Raw genomic sequence first — 14,599 nt, 5'->3', positions numbered from 1 at the left:
ATACATTTGCACATTATTTTTCTCCTGTCCTTGTTCTTATTTTCTTTTTTTTAGGTGCTACAGCAGCAGTCAGCCCAATCGATGAAATCAAAGAGGTAAGATAAAAAATCAATAAATAAAAAATTATGATTCAGCTCCCAGCTGTGGGATGATAAATTTTCTCAGGAGTAAAAAGATTTCATGTGCTTTGTGTACTGATTTCACCACAGCACTGTTTAATACTCAAATTGCAACGCTATACATCATCATTGATATTTTGTTTTCACATTAGGGAATACCCTGTTGTGTTGTAGGATCCGATGCAGAAACTCAGTCCCATGTATAAGAAAATATAAAGCACATGTTATTTATCTCTCTTCAACAGGAGGATCAGGATGGAGGGCAGAGTGTAGGCCAGAGAAAAAGAGTAAAGCTGAGTAGCAGTACCAAAGGTGAACTATATAGTCACGCTACTTTCTCTCAATTCTTTGAAGGAAAAAAAAAATTCGATTTCTGATACGTCATTGTTTCCTTTCTTGTAGATTCATCTATAATGGACATTCTAAAACACAAATGTTTTTTAGAAGAGTTATTGTTTTGGACTATTAAATATGAGTTTCCACAAAAGATGGTTACTTTTTTACTTAACATGTTGCCAGATCAAGACTATAAGGTATGTTGAAGCTGTTGACACAAGTTGGATATTTATTTATTTATTTATTTATTTATTTATTTAAAGCTATTAGGGTCAATTAGCACAAAGGTGATTATTTATTTAACTGCATCAAATGTTGGATAATGTAAAATCATGAACCTGTGTGTCTAAGTCGTTTGTCTTTCCGCTTCAGATCACTTTCACTAAAACGTTTGTCCAGCACTATGCCTTTATCATGAAGACTCTGATGAAGAGCCACGAATCAGACACAATGTCCAACCGGATAGTTCATATCAGCGTTCAGCTGTTCAGTAACGAAGAGTTAGCACGTCATGTTACTGAGGAGTGCCAGCTGCTGGACATCATGGTCACTGTACTGCTCTACATGATGGAGAGCTGCCTTATCAAAAGTGAGCTGCAAGGTAAGCATGCACGTGTTGTCGTCAAGAATGCCGTTTTATACCTACCATGTTCATGTACATGTTAGATGAACTGAGTGTATCTTTTCACAAAGACGTATGTACACAAAGACGATAGGTTTCTAAAATGACGAGTGCTTCATTTTAAGAGTTTATCGTTCCCAACACTAGTTAAATGCATGCCATGAGCCAGTTTATCAGAAACTCAGTCTGCTAACAGATGACTAGAAGCTCACAAGCTAAGTGTGATCATCTCATGGAGGAAATGTCACACTTTGATCAAGTTTTTGCAAGTCTATTTAATTCACGAGTCAGATACCAGCTGTCAAAATGTCAACTGCCTCTCAAAAGTTAGCATCTGCTTGAGATGTATGTGAAAGAGAAATGTATTTTAAACAGTTCTTTTAAGAAAATGTTACCATTTCCAGTGTTTGAAGAGTTCTCCCAGGCTAACACGGGTCTAAAAATAAACCCCACCTTTTCACCTTGAACACTTCTATAGCTAAAATACTCCTTTTCTCATGTTGTAGATGAAGAGAACAATCGTCACGTGGTGGTGAACTGTGGTGAAGCCTTGTTGAAGAACAACACCTACTGGCCTTTAGTTAGCGACTTTATTAATATTCTCTCTCACCAAAGTGTAGCCAAGCGTTTTTTGGAGGATCACTCGCTGCTCATGCTCTGGATGACCTTTGTCTCCTTTTTTCAAGGTCAGTTTCATTGGTTTTGCAGTTTCATTTTTAATCCTTTGACACCATATTATACTTTGGTTTATTTAATTTTTGTGAACTGAACAAAAATCATTTTAACAGAAAGGGAATCTCTATTTATTTATTTGCTACATATTCATTTTTCCTCATTCCAATCCCATACCTATTAGTAGTTGTGCTTCAGAATAATGGTTTTATGTTATGTTTTATTGTCTGTATCACTTTTCAGGAATGAACCTTAACAAGAGGGAGCTGAACGAACACGTGGAGTTTGAATCACAGACGTACTATGCAGCTTTCGCTGCTGAACTCGAGGCTTGTGCTCAGCCCATGTGGGGACTGCTCACACACTGCAAAGTCAAAGTAACATCCTGATTTGATCTACTTGCTCTATATAAATTGCATATTAGCCCTTTTATTTTAGTTTTGTTCAGCTCCCTGACTGACACCTGCTAAATCCTTTGTAATAAGCCAGTCCTTACGTTGGAATTTATTTGGTCAGAAGAGAAACTATGAGGTGTTTAGGATGTTTGTCTGATTTGATTTGTTGACAGGAAACACAGGAGTACACTAAAACAGTAGCTCGCTACTGTCTGGAAACCTTACAGATATGGTTTGATGCCATTGGCTTTGTTGATGAGGTACAGCAGAATGTTCATTACTGATGTTTTGGCCTATTTGTGTACAGGTGTGGAGTGTTGATTATTTCTTTCTCTCCTTTTCTTCTTTCCATCAGCCTGCGTCCAATCAGATAACGTTTCATTTGCCATTACACCGCTATTATGCCATGTTCCTTAGTAAGGTAATAATCTTCTTCAGTACTTCAAGACTTTAACTTTTATTAAATTTATCTCCTGCCAATTCCCTGCCATTTACTTCCCAAAGGAGGGGAAAAAAAAGGTTGTCTCCTGAATTAGCTTTTGTGAGCCAGCTTTTAGAAAATTGCATATGATCCATGTTTGTGATTTGGTCCAGGGGGTGAAGTGTCAGGGGCTGGACTTGGACAGTCTTCTCCCTGATCAGGAAATGCTGATGAAGATTATGGTGCACCCTCTTCAGATACAGGTAACTTAACATTGGGTGCTGGATAGAAACAAAACTCTATTAGATGCTTTGACAGAAAGGTCTGTTCTCTCACTCTGTAATACCAGTTGGTGACACTACATAAAAAGCCAACAGCTAAGGTGTTGGGCCACCATGAGGCCATATAGTGTTGGTCAGTCTATTTAAATGCCATGTAAATGCTGCTGGAATCAAAAAGATTCTTATCCTTTTTTTTTTAAAACTGATTTTGTTTGTATTTTATTTTTTAATGTTGGATTTTGCGTGGATTGGAAAGCAAGTAATTGACAGAAGAATCACTCTTATACAGCACCTTTATTTTTGGGTCAATGCAGAACACAGAAGCTTTAATAGGCAATACATTATGGGTTTTTTTCCTACTTGTTTTCTTGTATTCTTGTTTTGTGGTTAATGAAATTTGGCACAGCAGTATTTTGTTAAATACACACATTTTCTGTTTAATTGACATAACTGAAATTAAGTAATGATCAGAAGAAAAGAACTGTTTGTGTGGAGATCTGAAGAAAACTAAGTTGTGGTCCTGAGAAATGAAACCAGAAAAATAATGTATGGTCTATTGGGGCTTCTGTAAGAGATGTTACTGCTAAAAATAAATAAAAAAATAAATAAAGGGAACACTTTAATCACACATCGGAGGTCTGTGAACTAAATATTCAAGTTAAAAATAATACAATATGATGCAACAAGGGTCCATGGAAAAACAAAATCATTAACCCATTGAAGGCTGGATTAAAGTCGCAAAAAACAACAACAAAGTAATAAATTTAAATTCCAGGCTTCACCAAAATGCATGAAATCTTTTACCACAACCCATAATGTAAGTCAGTAGTTGTGTGTGGGGCAACACTTATGCATTCCCAACACTGTCTGATGAGATCTTGGAAGGTCTCTTTCTAGCCCTGGATCAGGGTGTCAGTGAGCTCCAGGATATTGGAGTGTGGTTAGAATTCGGATGCTCAGATACATAAAGTGTCTGTGGTTATTCAACGGATTCAGGTCTGAGGAAATTAAGGGCCATTCAATGTCGTCAGTGCCTTCATCATTGCCTGCACATTCTGGCCTAATGAAGCCGGGCAAAGTTCTGCACCAGGTGGAACACAGGGCCCACTGCACCAGCAGAAGTCAATGACTGAGGATTTCAACAAAGTCTTCAACAGCAGAAAGGATAACAATGGCTAGCATGTGGGGGTTTGTACGTCTCTCTGTGGATATTCCTCTTCGGCTCATCACTGGCCCATGATGTCACCATGACATCTCCAGACTCGTTCATGACCTCTTCAGACTCGTTCAAGACACCAAACTGTGAATCAGTTTTACAGCAGATTTTTAGCTATGACAACTTACTAACTTACTCACTCACAGTCCTAACTGGACAGATTGATATCCCTAGAGTTTAATTTACTTGGAGTTATTTTGTAATTTAAATGTTCTCGTAATTTTGTTGAGCAGTATAGACTGATTCCTGTTCTATTTACATCTTCACCTTTTGCAATGTTGTTCATTAACTGACTGATGTGTTTTTGTATGTGTGTAGGCATGTCTGTCTGAGATTCACAGCAACATGTGGGTGAGAAATGGATTACAGATTAAAGGGCAGGCTATGACATATGTCCAGTCTCACTTCTGCAACTCTATGATAGACCCAGACATCTTCCTTTTACAGGTATTCCATTATAATAGCTCTTATCAAAACACTTATTTAGGAACATTTCAACACTGGCTTTTGTTTAGTCGATGTATGTAGCGCGGTTATGCCCTAACTATAGCTAAATATTGTCCAGTACATGGGTGGTAACAGCTAGGTATTTAGGGGACATCTTTTTTTGTTACACATTTCGGGATAAAATCAAAACCTGTTTAGTTTTCTGCTTGTGTCCTGCTTTAAAATCACAGCTGGCACGTAACAAACCTGCACCAGTGAGATGATTTTCTGCTTTATTTATCCCCCAGGTGTGTGCATCACGACTAGATCCAGACTACTTTATTTCTTCAGTGTTTGAGAGGTGAGGCTCAAATTCTTCCGCATACTTTTACGTCTCTATCCGCTTTACCACAAAATGTCAATGCCAGCGATCTGTTTTTGTTTTCAAGCAGGATCATATACATTTTATTGTGTCCCCTGATAGCAAGATAGTAAGATTTTCTATTGTACTGAAATTATTACATCTACTCCTTTCAGTTAATAGTGTGTTAACGTTTGCATGTCAGGTTTAAAGTAGTGGACTTGTTGACGATGGCTTCACAACACCAGAACGCCGTGCTGGACGCAGAGCAGGAAAGACCCATGCTAGAGGGGGCTCTCACTTTCCTTGTCATATTGTGCAGCCTCCGCATACACCTGGGTTGGTACACACTGGGTTTTCTGTATGCTTCTGTAAAAGGGTTTTTGTTTCAAGTTCTTAGTCTAACTCTCATTCTTGATAGTCTTTAGTTCCTCAGTGTCGTCCAAGTCTGATCCTAAAATGAGTGAGTGTTCCACAAATCATTCCATCAGTTTCCTTATTTATCGATTTCAGCTGCACGTATCTGTAAATAATCTAAAATATATCTGTATGTATAGCTGTAAATAACGTAACAGGTTATGAGTAATAATAAAAATGGCACACAGGCAGGATCCTCATATTAAAATGTAGATAATGGGAATTATTGACAGCCTGAATTTGTACACGCGGAAACATGCAGACTTGGATATGAATTTATTTGTTAGTCCTTCAAGTAAGTAATGTGAACATGTATGTACAAATGGCACAACGGAAAGCTGTTCTTTTTCAGATCGTTCCACATTTCTGAGGTCAGTTATATAATTTACCAACAACACTAAAACATGCCAAACAGGATTTACTTTGACTGTCTGCGTTACAGTTGAATTCATTTCTTTCAGCATTTAATTTATTCGAATGCTTTCCTTATTTATACTTTCGTTTTCTCATAATGGAAACTAGGTGTGTCTTTATTTTAAATAATGATGATTTTAGTTCTAAACTGAACTATAACCAATAACAGTTTACATGACTAAATGTTAGTGATTTTCTCACCCCTTTTTTTTTTTTTTTTTTTTTTTTAACCTACTTATTAGGCATGACTGATGATGAGATACTGAGGGCAGAAATGGTGTCACAGTTGTGTATGAACGACCGCACACACAGCTCTCTTCTTGACCTTATATCCTTTACTGCTTGCCTCTTTCTCAGATTTAATGAGGAAATGTGTACGGGTTGAGGACAGATGTGGTCATTAAACCTGGATCACATTGTGGAAGTAAATTTAAATGCTTAAAGAGAGCCACTGCTGACATTTGTCATTCATTTTCTTTTGTTTTAAATTGAGCTTATGAGCATTTTTTTTTGTAAGCCTGCTTGCGCGTGTTATGATTTATACCATGTTTTTTGTATGCTGCTCCTTAACAAATATTGCAAATCCCAGAGAATCCAAATCCTAAAAGTGGGATAGTGCCTGGCAGTTGTAGCTTTGAGGAGATGCTGTCTGCTGTGGCTGATTTTAAAGCTCCAGTGTCTGAGCCTGGTGGCTCCATGCAGCAGGGCATGTACACGCCTAAAGGTGAGCGACCACTGCTCCTGTCTACTGTGTATGTTAATTGTGCATCTTTTGTCCTCTGTTTTATCACACACTCAGGAAAGCTTTGGGAAGAGAAATGTTTATTTTACATTAAATTACATTTACAGCATTTAGCAGACACCCTTATCCAGAGTGACTTACATTTTATCTCATTTTTATACAACTGAGCAATTGAGGGTTAAGGGCCTTGCTCAGGGGCCCAGCAGTGGCAGCTTGGTGGACAAAGGAACCAAACTCACAACCTTCCGATTGGTAGTCCAACACTCCAACCACTAGGCTACCACATCCCCCAAGAACTTGGGTCCAATGTCCTAACCATTACACCAGTAGGTTTATGATCTCACTGGCAGCAAAAACCTTTGTACATACACTGATAAGCCATAACATTAAAACCACTGATGGGTAAAGGGAATAACATCTCATTACTGTGGCACCTGTCATGGGGTGGGATTTATAAGGCAGCAAGTCAACAGTTCTCAACATGGATGTTTGGGAAGCAGGAAAAATGAGCAAGGGCCAAATGAGTGTTAGTACCTGCAAAAATTGGCCCAAGAAAGGATATCAGGTGAAGTGGTGATGCAGTCATGGGTGCCCTGGTCCATGTGGGGGTACATTGTGTGTGATGGTGTGGGCAATGTTCTGCTGGGATACCTTTTGTTAAAGTAACATCCATATGAATGCCAGGACCCAGGTACACCCTACCCAAACATTGTAAAAGACCAAGTATAACAAATATATACAAAATATTTGCAAATCTTTCTCAGGAGATCTGGGGAATTCAAAGTCAAAACCTCGAACTGTCGTGTCTTCATGGGGTGTGCAATACAAACAGTAACAATCCATTAAAGCCTCACATTTCAACTTGCAGGATTAAAGGATATGCATCTAACATGTTGATGCTAGATACTACTGTAAGCCTGGTGGCACAAAGGGACCTACATATTATTAGACGGGTGGTTGAAATTCTCTGGCTGATCTGTGTATTGTATTTAAGTAATCATTTTTGCATACCTAAGCAGATAGTAGGCCACGTTAAACTTGAATATTCTTACTTTTTTTTCATTATCCATTTGTGTTTGGAAGTCTGTAATGGAAATATAAATGTCATTTGTGTCCTGTTCTTTAGAGCCTATTGCTTTGTGTTCCTCCCATCGGCCTCATGATGGCACTCCTGTTCTATTGCTGAAACCGCTGTGCTGCCATTGATGCAATACTTCTCGTGATAATGTCCAGCCATATGTTGAATGTGTTTTATGCCTTTTGCTGGGTTTGTTTAGCGGAGGTCTGGGAGAAAGAGTTTGACCCCATCATGGTGATCCTGCGTACAGTTTACCGGCGAGATGTCCAGTCAGCTATGGACAGATACTCAGCATTGTGAGTGACCTTTTTCAGTCTCCATTAACGCTTTCTTGTTTATTATTAGCTGACGAAGGTTGTTCGAGCTTTTGCTCCTGGTTGTGTTACAGATTGTTGTTCCATCAACATAAATGATTAGCTCTCTGTGATCTCTGCATCTTCTGTTAAATTGTGATACAGAGGACATGGCCTGCACACTTCTTTTGCCCTTGAAAAGATGTGCATGTGAGTTTCAATGCCTGATACAGGTGCCTCCAATTAGAGCCAGGGCAGGAGCAATCAATAGATCAAGTCTAAGGTCTAATAGGCCAGGGTGAGTCCTGCTGTATTAAAGTCAGTTTAGAGTCTCCTGAAGACAAATGTGAAGGTCTAGGTTCAGGAGATAAGGCAAGGTTAATTTCCTGTAGATCTCAGCATGATGAGAACTCTTCAAATGCAAGAAGACATTTTGCAGCTGGTCAGAATGGTGTGGGTCTTTTTTTTTTATTATTATTATTTTTATTGAATAAATTGCACAGCTAAAGAAATGTCTACCTTTGTTTGGAGGAGATGTCAATCAAATCCACGCAACATGAACATGCTAAACAGCATAATGATCTCTAGGCCAAATATGACTTCAGTATGAGCGCCAGTATAAGCTGATGGAAGTAGAACAATGTCTGATTTATTTATTTATTTATTTTTTTAAGGGGGGTTGCATTGCCGGCCTGAGACTCGCTCTGAGCTATACAATGATAGATTACCTGTCAGGGGAGCAAAATGTTTCATATCCCACACCCTTCCTTACTTAAATTAAATCAATGACATTTTAAAAACCTTTTATACCTCTGTTAAGATATTAATACCTTTTTAATAAATTGTTTAGATGTGTTGTAAAATTAGTAAGTTGTTATGTGATCAATTGATGAAGCCCAAGTTTAAATCTAGTGAAGGTTCTCGCAGCGGTGCTGCTTTAGAAAATGTCGTTCATCACTTTTTTTTTTTTTTTGCCTTATGTTGAATGACCTTTCAGTTCTCTTTCAGTAGCCTTTAACCACTGATCCATACTGAGCAGTTGTGATCCATACTGACCATACTGTTGTCTTCTGAATGTAGTTTGAAGCAGTCTGGTATTCACACTGGTAACCCCTGGCCTCCGTATAAGGAAAGGACCCCCCTGCACCCATGCTATAGAGGACTAGTGCGTCTGCTGCACTGCAAAACGTTGCATATCGTCATCTTCACCTTGCTGTACAAGGTGCTCACCTTTTTATAGTCTTTCCTGTATTCATTACAATGATGTTTTACTTATTAACAGAATTAATACTAGTAGTAATAGAGTAGTTACTAGTTAAAAGACATACTCATTGATTTTTTTTTTACACTTTTTTTTTCTCCACTTGTTCAGATCTGGATGGACCATCAGAACATGTCTGAGCATGTGCTGTGTATGGTGCTGTATTTGGTTGAGCTGGGTATGGACAACCATGCACAAGAGGATAAAGAGGATGAAGTGAGTGGCTCTTGTGCTGTTGCCTGAAATTTGTGAATGCATTGTTCTTGACCTTTTCCCAGAGCTCATGGTACAGATGTTGTTTTACCTAGAGTCATTAGCAAGCTAAAACCTTTATGTACTTGGTGGATTTATTTGAGATAAGCAGTAAATGTGGATTCAGAATTATTATTGTGTGTTTGTGTATATATATATATATTATTACTGTATGTTTAAAGAAGATGCATTTGCTTTATGCTTAAAAAATAATGAATTTTTTTGTTTTGTTTTATTTTTAAATTGTCTGCTGAAGGAACCGTGTATTGAGGAGCACTGCCATGACAGCTGGTTCCCTGGCACCAGCCTGCTCTCCAATCTGCACCATGTCATTAACTTTGTACGGGTGCGAGTGCCTGAGACGGCCCCAGAGGTGGAAAGAAAAAGGGAACGGGAAAGAGAAAGGGAAAGGCAGCGCGAGACGCCTCCCAGCACCAGCACTGATGCATCAACGTTTGGACAGGTCGGCTAGACAAATTCTCTTCTGGCTGTTACTATATGTAAAGGTGTTTAAGTCTTTCCATATAAGATGACAGCATAGATTGTCATTCATTTTATGTTAAACACCTATCCGTCTCTAGCCGGTTATCGGAGTCGGGTCGTAAATAATGAAATAATGTCTGTGGTATGTTTTAAATGGTATTGCTCACTTTTATTCCACAGAGCTCCAGAAGGCTGACTGGGAATTGGAGAGAGGTAGCTGGCTTTAAACATGACTGACCTGGAATTTGGGAATGATTTGGATTGTTTGGAAGTGTAAAACGAATGATTAGGTGTGAGATCTGTGAGCCAAGTGCAGGCTTGAACTCTCTGGATGCAGACCGAGCATTTAATGATGCGATGTTCCAGTTACACTTTTTTTAAGACGATCTCTTTCAGAAGAGTTTATTACTAAATGGTGTAATAAACATGCATGTTGTTTATTACATTCTACCTAATGATGTGTTAAAGCTGCACTACTTGTCTTGTGCATTGGCTCTCTGCAGTGTCTGTGTTCTGCCTTTGTGTAACTGAAATGTTGTCAGTGTTTGTGTGGTTGTCTTCTGGAGTTTCATGGTTGATGCCTTTGCAGTGTGGCAAACTAATTACATGTTTAATGTCGAGCAAATAGTTTTTTGGCATGTGAGAATGATGGATGTGTTTCTGAGGGATCTATGACGTGTGTTGCAGCTGTAACCTGCAGTCAGGTGACTTGACCATGTTTTTCTTTTATAACACGTTAGCACTGTGATATTTAAGTGGGGGTATTTTTCCGGTCTCTGGTATCTGCTAACAGATTTAGGACAGGACATGTGATAGGATATTACCTCATGTGACTTGCTGTGGTGTACTCACACAGAGCTTGAATCAGAGTGTACAGAGTGAAGACTATACGAGTATGACTTAGCACCTAACATCCAACAGTACAATATGCACCTAATCTGAATTGACTTTTTATTCCCCGATCACGTATTTGTGCCCATACCTTCTTTACGTGTTTGTGATTTACTTATACATATAGAACTAGGTGAATCTCAGTCAGGCTTTATAACTTGGAGCATTTTCAGCAGTTTCCAAAAACACTATCAATGCTTTAGGAACATTGAGGGCCACTTTGACATTTGCATACAATGCATTAAGCAGATGTAAAGCAGCCTTTGAAACCGGACTTTGACTTTTCAGTGGGAATGTTTTAAGTCCTGCAGTTTTTTTCCACTCCAAAATGTCAGTTTAGACTTGATTCTGTAGGCACGATTATCTGATTAATGATCTCGCTGTATGTCCTCTTTGGCAAGAAGGGTAACCATACTCAGCACAATTAAAATTTTCCCTGGGAACCTTTTAAAATGTAGGATAATGGATTTGTTACTATCACTCATTCCTTTGGAAACGTGCTGCTAGTGTTCTGACTGGAGTATTTTCTCATTGTTGTTCTGGAAATTTTCTAGGCAGTTATTTCAACCAACCAATGATGGCAACTGGAAAAAAGGCATCATGCTTGCCATTTGTACTTCTGGGCTGCTCTCATTTAAACATTACTTTCATGTAAAGGAATATGTCTATACCTTTCTGTCCTCTTATTTTTGTATTGTTCTTCTCTCCGTCAGAACTTGCGTGAAGCTCAGTTGTTCAGCCTGGTGGCAGAGCGCAGGAGGAAGTTCCAGGAGATGATAAACCGCAGTAACCACGAAGCGAACCAGGCCGTACGGCCGAAGTCCTCCTCGCGCTGGCTTCCCCCGGGCTCTCCTCCTCAGATGGTCACTGAGATTCTAGAGATTCGTGAGAGCATGTTGTCCCTGCTAGTCAAACTGCACGAGAAACTGTCAGCCAAGCAGAACTCACTGACACCGAGCTGGCTGGAGGAGGCAGAGCCAGCAAACCATTCACATGGAGACGGCATCACTGCTATCGAGAGAATCCTAGCCAAGGCAGCATCACGCAGCAGACATAGCAAGAGATGCCTGCAAGAGATTTGTGGCAAAGTGTGTCCTCCTGTGCCTCCTAAAAAGAACAGTCCAGGAGAAAAGAAGAGCATGGATAAAGAGGAGAGGTGAGCAAATATAAGTGTGTATCAGGGGTGTGCGAGTTTGTGTGTTTGGTTTCATCACAATAAAGTGGAATTATTATATTTTCTACTACAATTATTATTGTAGTTTGATGTCAGTGTCTGTGCTGGCATACTATACCATTCTTGCTATAACGAAGTTTTCCACTTCTTGGCATACTATCATCTTCATTTGTACAGCAGGCTCTCGCTATGCATGTGTCAAACGTCATGGTTGTGGTGGAAATGTGGTAATAATGCACCATTTATTCTGCATGATGCTGCTGTTGCTCTAGTTGCCCTATTGTTCTCTGCCCTGCCTTTGATTTGATCTAAATCTTTTTTTTTTTTTGCTAGATTTTAGTGGCTAGAAGCTCTGTCTGATTTTCCCTTTCTAAGGGTGATCGAACAGCCTATACGGCTTCCATTAGCACCTGTTATTATGGAGAAGGTGCCACCTGTAAGTCAAGACACTTTAGCTGAAGGTTACCATGGCAACAATGATTGGTCATGGCATTGGACTCTGCATTTTTCAGTGTCACATCTTTGTCCCTGACGCTGTCAGTGACAGGAACTGAAGTGTATCGTTCGTGTCTGCACTACTTCTTTTTATGTCCTTTTATTAAGCTACCCTGTTTGGGTGCTTGACTATGTAGACAGTAGAAGGACTCTGATGTTTAGAAATCTCTCAGTGAGCGTGATTAGCAGCAGTTCATCTAGGAGAAAGGCTAATGATGGAAGGAGAATGCATATCATGGCCTAGCAAGCATAATTTGAACAATCGCGGAAAAATGTATGTCTACGCAATCTGTAACTGCTGTACACAGCGTTGCATCTGATCATGTCATTGCTGCCTCTAAAATTAGATGCTCTTCCTGGGTTTATTGTTTGATGTTTTATTGATGTATGTTTTATTGACATCTCTCACATTTTCTCTTGTCTCAGGCGGCAGAGGGCCAGGGAGAGACAGCAGAAGCTACTGGCTGAATTTGCCTCCAGGCAGAAAAGCTTCATGGAGACAGCCATGGATGTTGGTAAGCATAGTAATTACTCAAGTCTTGGTGCTTTTGAAAGTCAGCCAAGGTGTCCAGTTGGGTGGAAAAACTGCCCTTCTTATTTCATATATGAATGATGGATTATTTCAGTCTTCTTGACCTAAATTTGACTGAACGCTGTTCCCATCTTGCTCCACATTCACAATCGTATATGTTTGCAGACGCCATAAACTTGTTGGAAGTCCTTGAAGGAAAGTGCTTCATTAGGGCTGGGGTAGGGGACGCAAGGAAAGTGACACCTATTATAGCTTCCCAGGCCTAGTTAGCATGCTTGTGAGTGCGTGTGTGTGTTATTCTCAGCGGAAACAGCTCTTTGGTTGAGGGGACAGCAGATCAGAGTGCTAACAGTACTGTAGACACAGAGGGACTGACCTCATGCAGTGTTGTTAAGGGATGAATAATGTTGGTTTTCAGCACCTACAGTAGCAGCCTTAAATATAGCCCTAAAGGCATGTAAAGCACACGTGGAGTGTCTGTTAATTCTTGCACATGCATTAATGTCTGTGTTTGTTGAACCGAGGCAGAATGTTAACACTGATTTTTCTTATTGGTTTGCATTCAGTTTAAATACATTTGCTTGATTCATTTCCACTAGCCGTAAATAGCAGTTTAATGTGGAAAAATTGCCTTTAGTATCCTCGTTGGTGTGCAGTCTGACATTGACCCACTGTGTGCTTGTGCCTTCCATCTTATTGGAATAAAAAAAGTTACTCAAACAGCTTTTCTCCCCCAGACTGACAGAAAAGGTCACTGAAAATCAATATTTAAGGTGGAAATTTGCCAAGGTGCCTTGATCAAGCACATCTGTAGAAATGATCTTTACACACAATATGCAACAATGGCTGTTCTGCTCTTTTTATCTGGGAAATATAACGAAGACAAATGTGAGCTTAACATTGCATTTGGGTTCAGATTGAAATTTCCCATGAACAAGGTTTCAGACATTTAATTGCTGTTTTTTTTCAATTTTTTTTTTAATCACAACCGTGCTTTTGCATATTTTGGCATTTTTGTCAAAGGTTTCAAAAGGCGACTTTAAAATGAATTAATGAAATATTTTACACGCCCCACCAACACACACACACACACACATCAGTATGCTGTTAAGAGAATTTATTTTCTCCACTTTTGTGATTGTGTACAGTGCTATCTGAATTGAAATGATCTGAATCTGCACATTTGGTCTTTTGATAAGGCTTCTTCTGCTGTGTGTGTGTGTGTGTGTGTGCGTGCGCGCACACTTACGTGTGGGTTTGTGCCCCTTCAGAAATGGCTTTTTGTGAGATTGCCCCAGGCCCACACTGTCACATTGACTTCCAAACTAAACATTTTGTCCCAGCTGTCTCGCCCCCTAAAGCGATAAATCAATCTAAACACACTGGCATTTGTTGCCCTATGTTATAATTGAATTGAACACACTCTAACATTTTGAAAAAGTAATTAATCTTCAGAGATGGAGGTCCTTGAAATAGCGGAAAGTACGAGATGTGAAGGATGCATACACAAGTTGAACAGTATTCACAAAAAGGCTACAGTGCTGTGTACAAAAACACAATAAATTACAATGCTATTCTTTACTATTGTGATATGGTGAACGGTCTACAACTCGTTTCTCCAATAGATGTTATTATAAATGTTCACACTTTAATGAAATTTAGAGGGATTTGCTGAAATTTGATTTTGTGTTTCCTGAAACATTTTTATACTGGTCTGT

At 39.3% G+C, this 14,599-nt stretch overlaps 1 protein-coding gene across 5 annotated transcripts in view; it reads left to right on the top strand.

Moving 5' to 3' along the window:
• ubr3 (ubiquitin protein ligase E3 component n-recognin 3) overlaps window positions 1-14,599 on the top strand; it is a 37,465-nt gene that overhangs the window by 4,525 nt on the left and 18,341 nt on the right. For 3 of the 5 annotated variants that reach the window (XR_007140776.1, XM_047814795.1, XM_047814794.1), the window contains exons 5-25: window positions 55-95; window positions 365-431; window positions 522-652; window positions 828-1,056; window positions 1,584-1,763; window positions 1,993-2,126; window positions 2,318-2,404; window positions 2,500-2,565; window positions 2,739-2,828; window positions 4,381-4,509; window positions 4,797-4,849; window positions 5,055-5,188; window positions 5,923-6,008; window positions 6,263-6,404; window positions 7,700-7,796; window positions 8,874-9,015; window positions 9,166-9,270; window positions 9,563-9,769; window positions 9,970-10,002; window positions 11,394-11,836; window positions 12,776-12,864. Coding sequence is in view for 4 of the 5 variants with exons in the window: in XM_047814795.1 (XP_047670751.1) it covers window positions 55-95; window positions 365-431; window positions 522-652; window positions 828-1,056; window positions 1,584-1,763; window positions 1,993-2,126; window positions 2,318-2,404; window positions 2,500-2,565; window positions 2,739-2,828; window positions 4,381-4,509; window positions 4,797-4,849; window positions 5,055-5,188; window positions 5,923-6,008; window positions 6,263-6,404; window positions 7,700-7,796; window positions 8,874-9,015; window positions 9,166-9,270; window positions 9,563-9,769; window positions 9,970-10,002; window positions 11,394-11,836; window positions 12,776-12,864 (2,685 nt within the window). In the remaining variant the exon portion in view is untranslated. The remainder of the gene's footprint in view (window positions 1-54; window positions 96-364; window positions 432-521; window positions 653-827; window positions 1,057-1,583; window positions 1,764-1,992; window positions 2,127-2,317; window positions 2,405-2,499; window positions 2,566-2,738; window positions 2,829-4,380; window positions 4,510-4,796; window positions 4,850-5,054; window positions 5,189-5,922; window positions 6,009-6,262; window positions 6,405-7,699; window positions 7,797-8,873; window positions 9,016-9,165; window positions 9,271-9,562; window positions 9,770-9,969; window positions 10,003-11,393; window positions 11,837-12,775; window positions 12,865-14,599) is intronic. The other 2 variants (XM_027164392.2, XM_027164391.2) reach the window with 1 other exon arrangement.

The sequence above is a fragment of the Tachysurus fulvidraco genome, chromosome 6 (genome assembly GCF_022655615.1).
Source record: "Tachysurus fulvidraco isolate hzauxx_2018 chromosome 6, HZAU_PFXX_2.0, whole genome shotgun sequence".
Classification (NCBI taxonomy): Eukaryota; Metazoa; Chordata; class Actinopteri; order Siluriformes; family Bagridae; genus Tachysurus; species Tachysurus fulvidraco.
The sequence above is the reverse complement of the archived record's forward strand: the minus strand, read 5'-3'. Positions and strand labels throughout refer to the sequence as shown.